General features: G+C 45.4%; 1 protein-coding gene and 1 long non-coding RNA gene across 2 annotated transcripts in view; one reads left to right on the plus strand and one right to left on the minus strand.

Annotated features, from left to right (window-relative positions):
- SLC5A8 (solute carrier family 5 member 8) overlaps positions 1-10,676 on the minus strand; it is a 29,851-nt gene extending 19,175 nt beyond the window's left edge. Inside the window, exons 1-6 of the mRNA XM_087764793.1 lie at positions 10,344-10,676; positions 8,144-8,209; positions 4,148-4,199; positions 2,522-2,589; positions 1,503-1,657; positions 13-153 (exon numbers count right to left, since the gene is read on the minus strand). Of these exons, the coding sequence (XP_087620919.1) occupies positions 13-153; positions 1,503-1,657; positions 2,522-2,589; positions 4,148-4,199; positions 8,144-8,209; positions 10,344-10,676 (815 nt within the window). The remainder of the gene's footprint in view (positions 1-12; positions 154-1,502; positions 1,658-2,521; positions 2,590-4,147; positions 4,200-8,143; positions 8,210-10,343) is intronic.
- LOC148054605 (uncharacterized) lies at positions 1,612-7,775 on the plus strand. The gene is made up of 3 exons (XR_015706354.1): positions 1,612-1,682; positions 4,884-4,949; positions 7,724-7,775. It is a non-coding gene; the product is annotated as an uncharacterized LOC148054605 (long non-coding RNA).
- Positions 10,677-20,305: the final 9,629 nt, after the last annotated feature.

A 20,305-nucleotide genomic window follows, 5' to 3' on the forward strand; every position in this document is an offset into this window, starting at 1 on the left:
AGGCAGACTTACATTTTTGCGTGGAACCTGCTTTTGCATGCGATGTATCTCTGTACTTGAGACTGGTTGATCCCATATATGCCAGTCCATGTGAAGGTCCCACCTATAACAATTGTCCAGAAGGTGTGCCTTTGCAAAGGATTGGGATTAAAGCTAGAATGAGAGGGAAAAGTGAAAACAAATTCAGAATATGAAAATCTTCTCATTATGAGAAGACCTTAATGGCTAGGAGAAAAAATTTCCTCATACTTTGAATACAAACTCTCTTAATTTGGCCAGACTTTGAACATTCAGATATGTGAAATCTGAACTCACGGAAATCAAATTTAAAACTCGGAGTTGAAATCCTGATCTAGCGAAACACTCTGATCCATCCAAAGGTGAAGTTTAACTTATTTATTTGCCTATAAACTACAGTCATATGGGAAGCTATATGATGCCGATGACTGTTGTGATGAAATGATGCTCCAGTAAAAAGTCCAATATGCCTGCTTATCTAGAGGGACATCAGTCTGACACCAATATAAAAGGGTGTTTGCATGCCCAGCCTTTGTGGGCAGAGCCTCTGTAAATCATTTTTCTGGTTTAGCTCTAAGTGAATAACAGATTTTGAATGGCCATAAATATATATTTTTTTTAAATCACACTTTAATATAGCAATAAATTATGCTTTGTGAACAATGTAATATTATTTCGTCTTTTACATGCCCTTATTGCTTCTCTTTTCCCATCTGTAAACGCCATGACTGGGGGAAGAAGCAATGCAGTACAACCACCGCAAATCAGCCAAACAGATTGAAAAAATGACTGTTCACGAGAAGAAAAAAAGAATACCCACAGATGAATTATTTACTGAAGAGCTTGGTGAAGAGTTTTACAGACCAACCTGATGAGTATTATGAACTGACAGACAAAAGGAAAAAAGGTAATACTTGTTGCACTAAACTTTCACTAATAGCACTGGGTGAAGTTTCTCGTCAGAAGTACAATAACTTTTTTCTTTTAACTTAAAGCGGTTTTTGATTCAACACTGTCAGAATGAATACAAAATGGTATTTTTAGGCTATGATTAGTTACAATAACGGAGGGTAAAATACTATTAAAACTACTTTTAATTTTTCTTTCAGGGAAAAGAAAAACATTTCCCTTTTTCAGACTAGACAAAAACTATTATTTTCCCGGTTGTTTTGGTTCAGCAGCTGAAATGCCAAATCAGCTGTTTGCAAATTATAAATCCGATTGTCCTCTCTTATTCACCATTCACTTTCAGTGGAATCCAAAATGTATCCTTAAAACACCTACTTGACAAAGTAAAAAGGTTTTGCTCTTTACAGGATTTTGTGTGGTGTAAAACCTAAAAAATATTCCTCAAACTAGGTAAGCTTGTTTAAAAATTTGGGTCACAACTCCTCCCCTCCTCCTCCTTCAGTAGCAACTTAATTTCACAGTTAGTCACGTGGGCTCTATTTGTAGAGGCACATCATCTGCAAGTACAAACTCACTCCCAGAAGTTTAATCTTCCTCCATAGTAGGAATCATTTACAATGCGTCCAATTCCCTCCTGAACCACCACAGCTCGTATAATCACAGATGAAAATCCAGCGACCATGATTCCAACCTGGAAAACGTCTGTCCACACCACTGCCTTCAGACCACCCTGTATGAGGAACAGCACATATCAGGTACAACAGGGCAGCAGCACTCTTGCTTTGCACTCACATTCAACTAAGAGAAACATTACTACCCATACTATGCATAATAGATTAATTTCATCTTCTTTAATAGAAATAATTCTGTACTGGAGTGTTTAGGAATTGCATCCTGTTCAGGACATCCTGGCCCTTTTTTGAAGTGCACTAGAATTTACTTTGGCCATACACATAGTTGAATGCAGTATTTCCCTCATCGCATAACCTGATTCATAAGTTTGTATCAAAAGATAAATTGGCAGACAGTGCTCATCTTACATATATACAGGACCACTAACTCCAGAAGGCATACCATTCATGTGAATAAAAATAAACATGATTTAATCCAACATATACAAATAAATTTGTCACTGAGGTTCCATTTAATAATTTCTAGACACCTGGTCAATTAACACTAATCTAAAGACCAATCTGTTCATGTGGCACTTGTTATTTTCAGTGGCTCTATTCAATAACAGACAGGACTATTATAGTTTCAGTGAGCAGGTGCTTGACAAATTACACAGCTAAACCCTATTAGATTAGAAGAAAAATTGCAGGAGTATTTTTAGGAAGGGGAATCTATCTTTTTGCTGTTCTTTCAGCAACAACAGAAGTTTGAATGTATCAAAACAGAAAAGGTTTGAGTCACATCGTGGCTACCTTTGCACCCAGAGAACTCCCTGGGTGAATATGGCCCTGTGGCTACAGCTACACTGTGAAATGTACGCCCAAGGGGTAACCTGGTTATTAGGCTACTTTCCAGTAAATTCCATGTATGATGTGAATGGTGAAAGGAACAGAGATTTTTCTTAGCTGAAGGGCCCACGTACCAGTGTGCAGTAGAAAGTGCAGACCACGCCGGTTGCCACCACTGCACCCCACAAGTCGAAGCCAGTGACTGAAAAAGAGAGAAATGGCACCAGTGTGAATGAGGCACTGGGGACAAAAAACTGAAGGTCGATTTTGCACCCCCAATCTGGTTGTTGAAAAAAGCTAGAAATAAGTTAAATGCAAAAGTAGGAGGTAATAAAAAATGGCAATGAAAAGATTTGTGTGTCTAAACCCAGGGGTTCACCCTAACCAGTTCTAAAAGTCAAACAGTTGTTACAGACATTGGAAACTGCTAAAAAGTTCGATATATTTCAGGACCTAAGAAGCCATTTGTCTTTAATGTGAATGCTGCCCAACACCACATCCAATATGTTTGTAGGCCCTAACTCAGGAAGGTTTTAAAATACATGTCCTTCCTTTGAAGTGCCTGGGTAGTCCCAGAGAGTCCTTAGGCAGGGATTTAAGCAGGTAAACAGCATGGGGATGCTCCATGGAGGCAAGGTGGTTCAAGCATGGTCTGGAAGAACTGTGTCAGACTAAAAGCCTTTCTTTTATTCTTCTGTCTTTTAGGGAAACATGATAGTATGTTTACGCTAGACAATGCTGTGCTGTGGCTGGCGTACAAGCTGTCACTGCCCCCAGCTTGGCACGCTCACATGCTGCCAGGCAGGGCACTGGGGGCTCCGCAACAGATAGCTCAGGCTAATTAGAAACACGGCAACAAAACTAAGGAAAATCATTGCTTCTAGTTGGGAGCCAGCTAGGTCATAGCTTGGTTTAGGCAAATAGAAACATCAAGGACATAAAACCTGTTGGACTTATATACCAGAGGAGACCAATGCAGACAGTGTTGTTTTTTCTTCCTTTTTGTTCAATGAACAAGCCAAAAAACCCAGCAAACAGAACAATTGTGATTTTCATTCTAGCCAAAATGATTAATTTTTTATTTGCATTTTGTTATTGCCTTTTCTTGCCAAATGGACAAATTAATTGTGTCAGATTAAAAGTTTCATTTGGCTCCACATAAAAGCTTTTTCCCCTTTAAAAATAAATGTGGCTCATTTTCAAAGCAAAGAGTCATTTTGAAGTAGAAAATGGAAATATTTCATTTTGTAAATATCACAACAAACACCTTAAGTTGAAGATCTCTTTGCTGTTGATTTGGTTTTCCATGCAAAATGACAGGCCAAGTTAAACAGTTCCAGGCAGCCCAAAACCATATTTACAGAACTTTTGCCTCACTCTCCTCTTGAAGAAGAGCACTTAACCAGGGGAATTAAATGTGTGTTTAGTTGGCATTGCCTTCAAAATTTACTTAAGTCTTCTTAACTTTTCTGAATGTAGCAATGACCTAAGAATATTGTATAAGAGGTGGGGTAAATGAGAGCAGATTTTTCCCCTCAAACCTCTTCTATAATTCCTTACACGTAGGGATTCAGGGACTAGGATTCCAAATGTGAGGACTTCAACCAGAGTTCCCATCAGGATCAACAGGAATCTTAGAAGACTTCACAGTCAAGCCTTCAGCTATATCTTTAGGTGTGCATTACCAAAAAAAGCATACCAGTACTATACACAGAAAAAAATATAACAGTAGAAGAACAGTTACAGTATACTTATTTTACCTTGATTTAGTGCTAAAGCTGGAGCATAAATGACAATACCAGTGTATAAAACCTAGAAGGGGAAAAAAGATATAAGATCAAAATAAATATAAATTCCTGGAAAGGTGATAGTTTTCAGAGATGGTTTCTTTTCAAGCATTTATTCAGTCTGTATTTCCTAAATTCATAACTGTTGAGAAATAATTCCAGTTGTTAGAAGATGAATGTCTGAGACTAACCAGCACTGCAGTCTCACAGCCTAGTGTTCTTAAAACAAATACCAGGGACTCTTGAATACCAAATCCCTCTTCAGCTTCTCCTGGCTTTTATAATTAACTTATTTTATTGCTTTAAAACTGCAGTCATATGGCAGAAACGAGCAAAAGGAAGTTGATGAGGTTTACACACAGTTTGCCAAGGAATCTATTACAATTTGTTTTCTCAGTTTTGGGATCAATATGCCTCTCAGTATGCAACTATAATGCACATGAGTAAGAACAAAAAATACAGCATTAGTTAGTCATTATGGATAGCATTATAAGGAATTACACTCCTGTAAGATGAAACCATGCATGATTATCAGCAGATTTGTATTTTCACCCAATACAGTAAGGATATAGACAAATCAAGGAGCTATTCCATCCACTTTCAAGGGCACAATGACAGTCATACACTGCTATTCTCTATAATTTTTATGTGTATATTTTTAAATCCTGTTTGCTTTTTTATGACTGTTATTACTTCCTTGTACTACTAGGACAAGTTCAGCTGTGACATGGTTCAGGGGAATACAGCTTGCAATGTGCAGATGACTTCTGTGAAGGTCAGTGGTCTTGATTCAAAGGATCTAAGTCACAGTCAGATCCTGAGCTGATTTGCATCAGCTTTCCATGACTGAACTCTTCTGAATCCCAGATTTACAGGGGTGGGACTTGGGCATGGAAAAGCAGCAGAATCAGATGTCATCCAGCATTCAGCAAGCCTCTGCCCTTCCTAAGTCTGCCCTAGGCACAGGTGGTAAACCAGAGCAGGATGGCTAACCGCTGGATTATTCACTGTGGCTTTTGAGCAGGTCAAATCCAGATGCTGTGGCAAAGCTCTGCCATATGGCCAGTGGCTACGCTGGGGAGACAGCCAAGAGGTAACTGGAGTGGTAACCCAGCTGTGGGAGGAAATGAGTACGGAGGCACTGCTGCACCCAGCATGGCCAAATTGCCCTGGCCCTTTTCTGTGCACCTGCTACAAGCACATGCCAGAAAGGATGGTGGGGCCACTGGGGAAATAGTTATTTCTACCTGTGTACTACTCCCTGTGTGCATGTGTGCCCATTTGTTTCTCTCTGTGCCATGAGTCCTCTCTAGGTTTTCATATACAGGTTGTATGCAAAGAAAGTTGCCAGTCCTGACCAGTCCCTAGTGAATGCCCCCTCAGCACCGTTCGTGTCACTTCACAGCCAACAACTACTGACACTTATCAAGCCCTTTCAATGCTTGACTTGCTGACCACGCAGTGACTGTCAGCATGGGTTGCTGAATCATAGAATGGTTTGGGTGGGAAGGGACCTTTTAAAGGTCATCTAGTCCAACCCCTCCTGTCATGGGCAGGGACATCTTCCACTAGATCAGGTTGCTCAAAGCCCTGTCCAGCCTGGCCTTGAACACTTCCAGGGATGGGGCATCCACGACTTCTCTGGGCAACCTGTTCCAATGTTTCACCACCTTCATTATAAAAAAAAAATTTCTCATATCCAGTCTAAATCTACCCTCTTTCACTTTAAAATGTTGCCCCTTGTGCTGTCACTACAGACCTTGGTAAAAAGTCTCTCTCCATCTTTCTTATAGGCCCCCTTTAATTATTGAAAGGCTGCAATAAAGTCTCCCCAGACCCTGCTCTTCCCCAGGCTGAACAACCCCAACTCTCTCAGCCTTTCTTCATGGGAGAGGTGTTCCAGCCCTCTGATCGTTTTCATGGCCCTCCTCTGGACCCACTCTAACGGGTCCATGTCTTCCTTGTGCTGGGAACCCTAGATCTGGCTGCAACACTCTCGGTGGGGTCTCATGAGAACAGAGTAGAAGGGGAAAAATCACCTCCCTTGACCTGCTGGCCACACTTCTTTTGATGCAGCCCAGGACAGGATTGGCTTTTTGGGCTGCAAGTGCACATTGCTGGCCCATATCCAATTTTTCATCCATCAGTACCCCCAAGTCCTTCTCTGCAGGGCTGCTCTCAATCAGTTCATCCCCCAGCCTGTACTGATATTGGGGATGGCCCTAACCCAGGTGCAGGAACTTGCACTTGGCCTTGTTGAACTTCATGAGGTTCAAATGGGCCTACTCTTCAAACCTGTCAGTGTCCCTCTGGATGGCATCCCTTCTCTCTAGCATATCAACTGCACCACTCGGCTTGCTTTCATCCGCAAACTTGCTGAGGGTGCACTCAATCCCACTATCTATGTCATTGATGAAGATATTAAATAGTATTGGTCCCAGTACAGACCCTTGAAGGACACTACTCAGTACGGGTTTCCACTTGGACATTGAGTCGCTGACAGCAACTCTTTGGATGCAGCCATCCAGCCAACTCCTTATCCATCTAATAGTCCATCCATCAAATCCGTATCTCTCCAATCCTGCTCATTCAGGGAGTCAGCATGAGAAAGTGGCTTTCTCATATGCAGCAAACAAGTGCCAGAAGCTTTGAACCATCAGAAATTAAACATTGTCACAAGTATGATCACATTTTTGTGTAAATTAAAACAGGACTGATGATACAATCTTTCCACTTCTTCAGTGGTTCTTCAGATTGTATTACTATATATCTTTTTTTTTTTTTTTCCTTCTTTTAAACACCTGCCAATATTCACAGAACAGTTAAAATTACACCACTAAAATCTTCGGGGGGTTTCTCACCATTCTTTTCATTATTCAGGTTAAGTTGTTAGTGCTTGGCACAGAAAGACACCTAGAGATCTTTAGCTAATTTCCTTGGGAACATTTTTAAGTTGTATAGAATTATTTTTCTGATCTTTGCAAGCAAAGATTATGCTTGGCTTGTTCCAACTTAGGCAACTGTGATGTCTTCATATTTGTTGGTGTAACAGTGTCCTATGGGCTTGTGTATCCACAATGCCAGCTAAGCAGCACTTTTCAAATAAGTAATTAACGCTGCATTGACCACCATCCTACAGGTGCAAGTGTGATTGTCCTGTAACTCACAGTGTGTCTTAAAAATACAAAAAGGGCAAAAAGCAAGCATGTAGCTTGAAAGGCTTTCTGATTGTATATTCATTCTTGCTTTGAACTCCCCAAAAAGTCCACTTCAAAACTATGAAAAGAACACTTTTTTGTTTCTAGTGCATTTGGCACACGCTCACTGTGCATTTAAAAGCTGTGGTCTCATACTGACTCACTGAATGGGCTGGGATACAGCAAGCTGCATCAACAATAACTGCAGGGACTGCTTTAGTTTAACATTCCCCAAGGCAGTAATTTGCTACTTCTCAGTTTGCAGACACTCAGGTTTTTTCCAGTGGTGGTGGTACAAACCCTTGTGCAGCAAATGACAGCTCCTGACAGCTTGTTTTGTCACCTTTCACAGACCCTTCGGAATTAGTCAGACTCCCAGCATCCATGGACCAGAGGATGAAAACTGTCGCTGCAGATAATTGGGGCATGTTTACATTTGGAACTCCTTGTGGATTTCTTGAGCAGGCAGGCGAACAACTGCTCTTTCGCACTGCTACCCTGCAGTGAAGAGTTGCTCGTCTCCTGGCAGGGCACTGATGCCAAGCGACTGCTCTGGGTGCTCAACAATGTACGCAGAGACCCAAGGGCAGGTAGCCCACCATCCGCTCCCCACCTCGTTGCTTTGGAGTGGAAAGAGCTTTGTTTCTCCCACTCCCAGCCACCCATGCGGTGTGGTAACCTCACCAACCATTCAGGGGAAACATCCAGTTACACTAAGCTGAAGAATCCTGGTGGCTACAAGGACCACAGAACAGCTTTGAGGTTTACTTGCCGTTTGTATAATGAAGAGGACTGTTCCACAGAGGCGCAGGTATTTATTAAATCGAAGCTCTAAATACTGCAAAAGAGAAGAAAAAACAAATGTTTATATCAAAACTTGGCACTATTGATAGGACTAGAGTGAAGCAATGAGCAATACAGAAAGGGCGTAGTGTTGTTTCTACATTTGCATGAATGGCCAAAACTCCTAAAGTCACCTTGACTGGTATTTCTTTCAACTTGATTTGATATTTCTTTACAGACCTCACGACTGGGTGATGACACACGAGCAAGCGAAGTAGAAACAAGATAGTCCGTATACGATGGAGTGTGCAGAATGGAAACTGGTGCTACCCAGCTGCCTCAAGGCACTCAATAGACAAGGAGCTGTGCACCCTGACCTGGCAAAGACCAGCACGTATTATTGCAGAATCATTGAATATCCTGAGTTGGAAGGGACCCACGAGGATCGTCAAGTCCAACTCTTGACTCCGCATGGGGCAACCTAAAAGTTCACGATGACATACCAGCAAACAACAGAACCTACTTGCGCTGTGAAATCAGAGGGAAAAAGAAAACATTATGGCTATTCCTAAGCCTTAGTTGATTTGGTAACTCTGGCATTATGGGTGTCCATCTGAACTGCTGCAAGAGAGGGCAGGTTTTCAATGGTCAGCAGCTTCCTCCCATGGTAATCTCACCTTCTGCACTGCCCAAAGTAGCCCGCCATATTCTACCGGTAAGTGGGAATCTAGCCTTTTGCAAAACAGGAACCCTCACTTTTCTGTCTAGCCTGGAACAGCACAACCTCTGAATGAGTTTGTCATGCTGTAGGGCAGATTTCTTCCCACCATCTGTCCTAACAACCCTCTAAGGTGTGTGGTTGCACAAAAGGGATCTCCTTTGCCTGCCAATCTGTTCAATCGACAATCACTGAATTATCTCAAAGTCCTCACTCGTGAACTGAGCATTTAAATGTGATCTGTGAGCAGGTCCACACACGGAAGCAGTGCTGAACCCCTGGACAGACACAAAAAGTTGTTTAATCTCTGAACTCTGTCCACAAATAGAAGCTGTATCTTTTATAGGTGCATTACTCTGATTTAACCCTAAGATTATCAGTGAGTTTCCAGTCATATGTCTTTATTTAAAAGAGCCCTATTTCAAGTATCATCGTAACTGACAGTCCAAAGATTAGTAAGTTTAAAACACACCAGAAGCCACCAGAGATTTCTGTTGGTGAATTCTTATCGAAATCTACCAACAGAAACCTTAGTTTCAGCCTTCAGTGCTGCAATGCCCCTGTTCAGTGTAATAAAATACAAAAGACCAAAGGAGCTAGCCAAGGAATTTCTCCTGCACAGATGCCCCTTTCCCAATATCATCTGTGAAAAGAGCAATTTGCCTCCAAAGCTGCAGCTAGGAACTACCTCCATGCAGGAAGATAAACAGGTTGTACAGACCTTCTAAATCAGAAGAAAGTCCTGACCAGATGCTTCCTCACCCCAAAACAATCAGACTCAACCTGTCACGTGTCCCACCACCCCAGATGTCTCTGCGTTGCTAGCTATAGTTTTAGCTTACACGCTGAGCTGAAGACCAGCTCAGACATATTTTGGTGGAAGTAAGAAAACTCTCGCAGACACAGAGCATTGCTGACCTCCCTGTATAAGCACAATGGAGAAGGCATTCACCAGTGTGAAGAGCCTCAGGTGGAAAGGGTGTCTCCCCAAAATCTCTAGGAACAGCACAAACATATACTCTGCCAGATGGGGACTTTTGTGGCAGTACCTGAGCTTAGAAATCTATCTGGAGGGAGCATGATTTGAGAACTCTGGTTCCCATGTTAGATGCTCTTGAACTCTGCTCTTGGTATATTAATTACACATCATTAACCACATGTCACCATGCAAGCTGCATGAGGATTAATCCACCTGCTGAACTGAGTATTTGGAGTGAGGAAACAGATCTGGCATGGTGCACAGCTCCTGCGCTAAGACAGCAGGGCTGAGCATCTCCTCTCTGTGGAGGCAGTACGGGAAGACGGTGACAGAGCAGGTTGCAGCCTGCCCTTGGGAGTGTGGAGATATGGGGCAGCACAGATTGCAGAGGGATTTGGGGGAAGAGGCTGAGGGGAGACATGTAGAAAGCAGGCGTGAGAGGTCCCCCAGCTTCCTGAAGGCTGTGGAAAGGCTCCTTCTACTCCACCTTACCTCGTAGGTGCTGGTAATGCCCAGCTTGTAGAAGACAGGCAGGAAGATCTCAGCACTGCACAGCACCACCAGGCCATAGGTGATGGCGAAGACACAGAAGATGGCTCCGTAGCGGTAGATCTCGGCAGGTGTGCCCAGCACGGTGACAGCTGACATGAAGCTGGCGGTGAGGGAGAGGGCGACGGGGAGGGCGCTCATGCTGCGGCCCCCCATAAGGAAATCTTTGGATGTCTTCTGTCCCCCTCCTGCAAAGGCGTAGTAGACCCCGATGACAGCCGAGATCAGCAGCATGGCCGCAAAGACCACATAGTCCCAGACGGTGAAGCGCCCCATGGTACCTTGAACCCAAGGATTTGCCCCAAGATCGGAGGGGGAGCTGCTGCCCAACCAGGGCCGGCCGGCGCAGGAGGACGGGAATGGGGACGGGACCCCGCGGGGGTGCCGCGCTACCGTGCGCCCCGCCGGGGCAGGCGCGGAGCGGTGCGGTGCGGTGCGCTCCGCCGGGGCAGGCACGGAGCGGCGCGGTGCAGTGAGTTGAGGTGCGCTCCGCCGGGGCAGGCACGGAGCGGCACGGTGAGGTGCGGTGCGGTGCGCTCCGCCGGGGCAGGCACGGTGCGGTGAGGTGAGGTGCGGTGCGGTGCGGTGCGCTCCGCCGGGGCAGGCGCGGTGCGGTGAGTTGAGGTGCGCTCCGCGGGGGCAGGCACGGTGAGGTGCGGTGAGGTGCGGTGCGGTGCGCTCCGCCGGGGCAGGCACGGAGCGGCGCGGTGCGGTGAGTTGAGGTGCGCTCCGCCGAGGCAGGCACGGAGCGGCACGGTGAGGTGCGGTGCGGTGCGCTCCGCCGGGGCAGGCACGGAGCGGTGCGGTGAGGTGCGGTGCGGTGCGCTCCGCCGGGGCAGGCACGGAGCGGTGCGGTGAGGTGCGGTGCGGTGCGCTCCGCCGGGGCAGGCACGGAGCGGTGCGGTGAGGTGCGGTGCGGTGCGCTCCGCCGGGGCAGGCACGGAGCGGCGCGGTGAGGTGCGGTGCGGTGCGCTCCGCCGGGGCAGGCACGGAGCGGTGCGGTGAGGTGCGGTGCGGTGCGCTCCGCCGGGGCAGGCACGGAGCGGTGCGGTGAGGTGCGGTGAGTTGAGGTGCGCTCCGCGGGGGCAGGCACGGTGAGGTGCGGTGAGGTGCGGTGCGGTGCGCTCCGCCGGGGCAGACACGGAGCGGTGCGGTGCGCCCCGCGCAGGTCTCAACCCGTCTGTCCGCGGGGGTCGGGCGCGGGCTGCGCCGGCAGCAGCGGTGCGAGTGGCGGAGCCGGGAGGGCGGGCGGGCCTTATACGGTCCCGGTGCCCGCTCCTCCCCGCGGCGGTGAGCGCCCCCGCGGAGCGGGAAGGGGCGGTGATCCTGGCGGCGCGGCCCCGGCCGGACCGTCCCGGGCTATCGCCGCCCGCCCCGTCCCTGCGGGCCTTGCGGCGCCGAGGCTGGCGGGACGGCCCCGCTGCAGAGCCCCGCCTGAAGCGGGTTACACCGCAAACTGGGGTCGCGGTCCAGGGTTTTGGAGGGAAGGCAATTCACCCGTCAGTTCCCTAGGACGGTAGTTCCTACCCTTCTTCATTAGCTATGCTACCATCGCCCCAAAAGACAAAGGTGAAAATATGCTTTAATACATATTTCTATGGGTTGAGGAATCTGGAAGATAGATCACTGAAGGTGAGTTGCTGAACACTGCAGTTATGTGGCAGGGTTTTGCTAATGCTCTTCAACTAATCGCGGGTTCAAGAGTCAAAGTGCACAGGAATATCACAGATGGAGCTTCACAGCTCTTACCCACAGGGAAATGCATCAAAAACACCTATGGGATTTCAAGGCCAGGGATGCCAAGCGGCAGCGATGTGCCTGTTTCTACAGCTAGCACATCCAGGACTAACACAGCAAATACTACATTTGACCACTTTGCTCTATGTTAGCAACCCCATATGCGGGATTAAGATGTAAGGATGCCGAAGCTGACTAAGGTGGGCCTGACAGCAGCACAGCTGCACACAGCACACCTTGCAGCAGGGCTCAGTAGCTTTGCACGGAGGCTTTCGGGCTTGAACTGTGCATTGGCAAAGTGCTAGGCTGGAGGTGATTTCCTAGTGCGTCAGCACCAGTTTGTGGATAAAAACTCTTTCCTGGCAGGTAGATAAGTCTCTTTCCTGTCCAGCCTCTGTGGGCTCTTATCTGCAGCTGGATTTGCTGGAAGCGGTCTTTGCTGCAAGGTGCTCTGGCTTCAGCACAAGGCACTCTGAGCTGCCTGCATCTGACCAATTTCAGACACGGTTTTCAACACCCTTCTGTATCTTAGACAGAAATGATTGACCAGACACCCGACAGCCAAACTCAGCTCATGGAGCACTTCCATCTCTGTGGGAGCTCTGGATTTGGCAGGCCATTTGGAGGTATTTCTGAGTGCATGTTGGAAGGGAGGGGTGCAGGTGGAAGTCCGGTCTGTCAGGGTTATTCAGTTGAGCTGTGAAATCATGCCTGTTTTGGTCTGGCCTCTAGACGCCCATCTGGGAGTATAAACGTCCCTGAAAATACAGAAGCTGGCCACTGTGGTACAAGTGGCATTTCCTAATCTTACCACAACAGGTTAGGGCATCAGTCTCTCTGGCCCAATTACTCTTTAGTTATTTCTACAATGAGTAACAGCCAGATGTCCTGCTGAGGAAGAGCAAAGAAACTTATTCTGTACCTCTACCGGTTAGGCTATAGAGCTATTGATTATCTGAGGTCATTGCCCTAATTTGCTATCGGCTTTTGACCACATGAAAGATGAGATACCCTCCCAACAAAGCTTCAATCAAAACCAGCACCTTCCCACACAGTGCAATGACCTGGTGTTGTCCAGCAAAAATACATGTTGTCAAAAAACATGACCCGCTTTGCCCCAGGAAGGACATAAGCAGCCTCCTGCCCAGACCCACACCTTGTGCCGCTCAGAGCTCCATGCTCGGTGTCACTTGTTTGCACTCTTTCAGGTATTATGTTGCTGAAACCATTCAAACAATAGCATGCATTTAAAGTATTGACTATGTGGGATTATTATAGTTTTGATTCTGCTCCTTTATCATTTTTGACATAACGTAAACACAGCAAGTGATAACGTGTTGGAAAACAAATCATGTTTCTTAACTGAAACACAGCTACGAGGAAATGCATGTCACTCTGGTTTCTGGCATCTTTAATTCTTTTAAACAGGAGTGTTAAGCAAATTGACTTTCAAATGTTGTCATGACCGATATGGCAAGAAACGCTGGATCCTCCCATTCGGATGTTTCCATGTTAGGAACCAGCAGCAAATCTGTATGATGCCCATGTCCCAGATCACAGTAAGGGGACCTGGAGAATAAAGCTAAATGTTTTTCTTCTGGATTTTTCACACACAAAATCAAATTACCTCCATGGAACACAGCTTGTGCTGTGTAACAGAGACAGAACTGCAGGTGTTTGCTTTTTCTCATTGCTACAATAGATATTTAAATGTCCTCCAAACTCAGAGACCATATTTCATTGTTTCCTTGTAGCACTTTGTTCCATTTCCATCGGATCTTATGTCGTCCCTCATCTCACTGGCTCTGTGACTCTGTTCTTGTGAGATCCGCTGGCATCAATGGGATCTGGTGTTTAATAGGCAGTGTAAGATTCACATCTCTCCAGCACCCTCAAGTTAAAAAGGCCATGAATCTGCCTAAACAAACCCCAGACTGCCCTATGGGGTCCAAATGGTTCCTTCCTTGTGCTGGTATTGGGCTCATTTCCATCACTGGACACCTCTGTGAGGTGTTACTAGAAGTGTCCATAGTGCTTGGAAGGACAGTCCCTCCCTGCTCCTTTCCATGTGGGTGGGCCACAGCACTGGGAGATCGGTGGGATGGGTTTCCCTCTATAGACAGGAGACAAATATATCAAGCCCTGTGCTTGGAGACATGTTGCTCACCTCTCTGAACTAAGTTGTGGAAGTACACGTTGAGGGGTTCTCCTGCTTGCAGGAAAATGTGGGCATGGGCAAAACCAACGGGAAGTGAGGTAGGAGAGCACTGGAGGCCCAGTGAACACTGCTTGGCAATGCTGCAAGACCCTTGCAATTTGCCTTGGCAGCCGGGGAGCTCTCAGACTTCCAGTGGTTCCTTGCTTGAGTGTGCAGTTTCAGGCTGTGTGGGCCCAGCTGCACCTACACCAGCTGAGCTGAGTTTGCAGCTGAAGAGCAGGTCATGCTCAACAATACTCCTGCGTAGTGCCAGGACTGGGTTCGGAAGTCTGAACTCCATTCTCTTCTGCTTACACAGGGAAAGGTTTGGAAACCCTGCCAGAGAATAGCTGGCCATTGGTAAAAACAAACAAAAAAACAACCAAACAAAACCATTTCAAAACAAAATCTGCAAAAACTAATTTTTGGCCTTTTTTGTACTCAGTTTGGCCTTTTCTGGGAACAGTGTTATGATTTGTCATTTTGAAAAATTCTGTTTATTTTTGTTTAGATGATTTCCTTAGGAAATTAGGGGTGTGGGATCATGCTCTGTGTGTATACATATGTGTATGCATGTGGAAGGTGTTTGCCCTCTATCCAATAACCATTGAACACCATGACCAAATTTACAGAGGGGCAGAGGCCTCAGAGACATTAAGGTGCTACCAGTTTCATGAAAGTAGATGGGCAAAAAAGAGTAAATGTTCTTGTTGAAAAGAAGACTGCAGCAGGAGCTGAACCTCTATTAGATAACAGTGAAACTATATGAGAGAAACACCTTAAAAAACACCCAGCTGCAGGCACAGCTTCTCATCTTCTTAAATACACAAGCCAACCAACACTAAGTCACAGAGCTATAGGGATCCAGGTTCCATTTCCTCCTCTGTTCATGGAGCTACCTGTTAAATTTCCTTTTGGTCATCGTTATTATTAGCAATAATATATCAAACTTAATCATTGAATCCTAATTAGACAGTTTGATTTTGCTCACAATGCAGTGCTTCAAGTCAAAATGCACTTCTTTTAGTCCTGGAAGATTTTGATTCCCGCAAAAATTAATAAAACCGCAACTGCTTCCTGCACAGCATCACTTATCGCCTTGAAAAGCCTGCTCAGATTTTGGTGTAATGGAAGTTCATTGCTGATGGTGTTTTGTATTTCTGAAGATCAGTTAGTGTTTGGCTCCACCCTAATCTCTCCTGCTTGCTGTGCTTGTCCACACACTGCTGTTTTGAATTGCTGGGCTTGGTATAGCTAGTTACCTGACTACCATCATCATTGACTTTGCTCCCCCTGGTTTAATACTACCTTAGACAAATCTTCCACAGTGTTATTTAGTGATGTTCTTAGCTGTCTGTTTGTTTAATTATTTTTTTGTGCCAGTTCTTCTTCTGTTAACAGTGTTTGGGCATGACAGAATGACCCTGCCAGGGTATTCAGAAGAGCAGTATCATCATCAATATTCCTTGTGAAATTTGGGTAAGTTCATTAGAAATAGTCACATGGCACCTGTATTTTGAGCACTGGGATTTTCTTGTACAGAGATGTCCTGCAATTGTCACCTCTTTATTTCCAAGCATATCACTAGGGTACATTTCCAAGCATACTTTTAGAAACTTCTTTCCAGCTAGTTGGCTTTGCAGTGCCCAAAGTACAGAATGGTATGTTTACAAGCCCCTTTTGCGTAGACCGTGTGCTGTTTGTGGGCAACAGCAAGAATGTGATGCAATTTGCAAGTGTCTTATGCCTTAAAACATCACCATAAACACAAGTTAAATATTTCAAGAAGCATAGTTCCCTAATTCTGTGTAGCATTTCCAATCTTCATCCTGTCCAAATCCTAAATTTGCAGGGCCACAGGTTTGCAAAAAGTCTTTGCTTAAGACCCTAATCATGGCAAGTCTTTCAGGGTAACGACTTGGTTGCTTGAAGTGCTTGTCCTCTCATGCTTAGCTTGTTTGGGACACAAAGAGAGATGGATTGACTTCCAGAGAAAGAGATCAATGGGGGAAAAAGAGCCAGAGAGATAAACATAACAGGAATGAATCACGTTTCTATTGACGTTTTGAATGAAACTTCCTCCATTGTTTGTTTTTTTCTGGTTTTGCATTCCACAGAAATTTGAGCGAATGCAATTTGCATGCAAAATTATTTAAAATGAGTACTCAATGGTCTTGAGAAGGAAACTTCAGATTGTGTAACCCTTTAATACCAACACTTCTTTTAAAATCAATAGTCAGTGCCTCAGGATTGAAGAAAGTACTTAAGTTAGCCTTGAATGCTGAACATTTAAACCAGAATGATTTGGAGCCTATAATTTATTTGCTGGAGAATTCTGCTCTTCCATTTAAAAGAATAAATTTCAAAATTTATTTAAGGACCATCCACACAGGGAGCTGTGGCATGCATAATTATTTGCTCAGGAGAATAATTAGTATGGGAATAAAATTGTGGTACAGATTTCACTTCTTTAACTGAAAAGGATAAATAAGTTACATGCTTGAACTTTATTCTCATAGCTTTGGGATCTTTTGTTTATTTAAGGTGTTCAATTTTGCATCAACAGAATTACAATTCAACTAGTTTGCTTACTTGCAGTTAATGTATGAGAAAGGGCTGTCAAATGTTCACCAGAATGATCAACGAAAAATTGATTTTTTTCTGAGCAGATCTTTTCTGAACTTCCTTATTTTATTTCTGTTGTTTTCCCTTTTTCCACTACCTGCTATCCAAACTGTCTCTGTTCACATGTTCTAGTTGGTGTTATGCTGAGATGTGTTTGCTTAGGTGCACAGTGTAGGTACTTCAGTTACGCAGCTTGGCTCCCTACGTTTCCAGTCTAACTGAAGGAGAGAGACAGGCTCTTCAGAAAGAAACTTTGCTGCTTTGATATGCTCCCTGGAGGAGCCTGTCTCTTTCCGTTATCTACAGAGGAAGCCTCTGGAAATGAGCCTGCTAACTTTGGCACTTAAAAATACTCCGAAAAATGTTCTCTGCCACTGCCCCAGTGCCCTAAGTGGCTCTTCTTTTTGGTTATTTTGGTTTATTCTTCCATTCATACTCCAGAGTGTCTGTCACCAGTTCTGACATCTCCCTTGTTGTCTGCCTCCCATCCTTCTTTGTAATTCCTACTGCTAAATCTCTTGTGCTCCCTCACTCCTTTCATCCCCGACTCCTTATATTAAGAAGTTTTCTCTTTCTCCTTCCTCTCATGTCCTCTGCCTGAATCCCTTCTTTTTGGGACCCCCAGTCTCAAGAGGCATTTCCCCCCAAATCGCTGTTTGCTGTTCAGTTCGTTCTTCTATTTTTCAAGGGTCTCTATGAGCTGACTGCCTTGCCTCTCTTTTAAACCTCTTTTTGAGCCTCTCCAGTCTCTCCTCTGCTTGCTGTCGAGGCTGCCGGTGCTGGAGATCACACAGACGCACACATTGCTTGGAAATGTTTGAAGGCAGTTATGCATACTTGCACTAGCTCTATATGATTAACTAGTTTACTTGTCAGACATCCTCAAAGCTACATTCATTGCCAAGTAGAGATAAGAAAGGAGGTTTCTCCCTCAGGTCCAACTGTCTGCAGCTGCTGGCTTTGGTTTGGTTTGTTTCTTCTGTTTTCCTCTATAACATGGGACTCGTTGCACCTATTTCCGATGTTATTTGGACATTTCAAATAGCAAATCCCTGTTTTTTCGGGGAGTGGAAACACTTCCAGCATCCTTGGTCTCTCCCAGTATGCTGCTGGGACACACCATAGTTTTTGTGGCCTCTTGGACTGCAGCCTTATGGCTGTTGCAGGATGCTGGGGAGTGGTGGGTGATCTGTGGTGGGTGGGGGACAGTGAGCATGCATTCTGTGGGTTTTCGTGACCTGACCAAACTCCATGGGAGGGGGCCTTTAGCAATGCAGGCACACTGGGACCCTTACAGTGAATGTCTGTATTATTGTAGTGTATTGGTATCCAGTGTTAGCATGCATTCAAATAGGCTATTGAGGGGGTTTAGATGAAAATGTGCATTGTGGGCTAAGGCAAAGGGGAAGAATTAATAACTTTAACATGCATTTCTGAAGATGCAAAAAAGAATGGTGCAGATCCAGCATCATAAAGCCCCCACAGCTTCTGCACAGTCAGGTTAATACCTATAACGGAAATGCCACGTGGTAAGTGTTAGCAATTTGCAAACTCAATGAATGCTATGATGCACAAGGAAGCACAGAGGTAGAAATGGCAGTCCAGGAGAAGCACTTTGGCTCCAGCTGAGGGGAATCCATCTCTTGGCACAGCAGATGCTCTGTATCTGTACAGTAGCATTAACTGATAACCATTTTAAGGGGGCTCATTTCATCTCACTTCAAAACAGGCATGGTGGAGCACCTGTTAGATCATCTATATGTGGCACACTCTAAGTAGTCCTCTTCTTCCACTGGCTATGAACGCCAGTTCACGCTGCTTTGTAATATCTCGGTCAGTAACAACCTTGGCTGCAGTGATCACAATATTGTGGAGTTTGGGATCTGACTGAGCATGCTGAAGGTTAGCACCAAGACAAGGGTTCTAGACTTTAGAAGAGCAAACTTCAGCTTGCTCAGAGCTCAGCTGGGAGGGATTCCGTGGGAAGCTTCCATGGAGGATAAAGGAGCCAGTGAGTGCTGGGAGTTCTTCAAGAAAGCTCTCTTGGAAGCACAAAACGTACAGTTGTGATCCCTCAGCCCCAATTTGTCATCTTACACTGTCATTTCAAGCTTCCAAACAAACAGGAGAGATCTGGGGTGGGGTGGAAGGAGAGATTTGGGAGCGTAGCTTCAGATTCACTGCTGAAGGCTTTATGCTTTACTCCTGGACATGCCAAACAGCCAGGTTTTGGGATGGTTGTCAGAAATCTGAGTTAGACTGTAATCAGACATTTAGTAGTCCCAGACAGCTGACAGACAGCCTGATATGCAGATGGTCTCTGTCAAATCCAGATGTCCCTTGTTCTAGTGGTAAGGGTGAAATGCAGGAGAGAATTCACATCCCTTTTGGGGGACAAGACTCCATCCTCTCTGTTCATTTTCCTTTCCACGCCCCCTGCTTTCTCTGTGGGTCCTCCTCCTGCCCCCTCTGTTGCTTTCAACAAGGCTGAAGCCAGTTCTGCTGCTGCTGTCGTGGCAGAGAAACGGGACGAAGAACAGCAGCAGCGGTCGCCACTGCAATCCCTTCCTGTCTCAGGGCCATCTGTATAAATGCTGTCTGTGTAGAAATCAGACCCTTTTTCTTTCCAACACAAATTAAACTCTACAACTTTCTTCCCCGCCTCAAAAAAACCCCAAGGTGTGGCTTCCTACTGAGCAGAAACCTTGGAACGGTACTAGTTTGCAGGAATCAAAATTGTGCCAGGGATCATTAATGATTAATTTGTGTGGATGATCCCTGTGCTCTGGCACTACTCAGTTTACTTCTAGAGATGGAGCTAGTACAGCCCACCTGCTCCAGCTCTGCAGCAGGACCCTGTCTTGCAATAGAGGAGCCACTTGGCCTAGATGTCTCAAGGGGCTGGATCAGGTTGTCAGTGCCCCTTTCTGGGAGGGATGTCCCAAAGTTCAAGATACTTCAGGCATGAACGCTCACCCCCCCGCCCCCAAACAGCTGCAGAAATCTGCGATCTGTATTTCAGCTCCTTGCCCAAAACTCTTATCTGCAAACCTACGGGCAGGTGAAATTCGCCCCAGGACTCAGCTAGCATTGACCTGGAGTTGCATTATTTGCAGAATCTCTGCTCCAGGCATATTAGAAAAAATGTGGCCAAACAGTTCCACCAGTTTGTAGAACAGGATTCCAGTATCTTGTCTGCTTTGTTTTTGAAAATGCAAGTGCTCTCAACCACATCCTACATCATAATCTTGTGGGGTTTTCTCCCACAAGGCAAGGCAAAATGCCAGCTAGAAGCTGAAGAGGAAACTGGCAGAGAAAATATGTCATTGTGTTTCAAAGAGCTCCT

The sequence above is a fragment of the Nipponia nippon genome, unplaced genomic scaffold (assembly GCF_047370975.1).
Source record: "Nipponia nippon isolate SJK-2023a ecotype South Korea unplaced genomic scaffold, ASM4737097v1 scaffold_3, whole genome shotgun sequence".
In the NCBI taxonomy this organism is placed as follows: Eukaryota; Metazoa; Chordata; class Aves; order Pelecaniformes; family Threskiornithidae; genus Nipponia; species Nipponia nippon.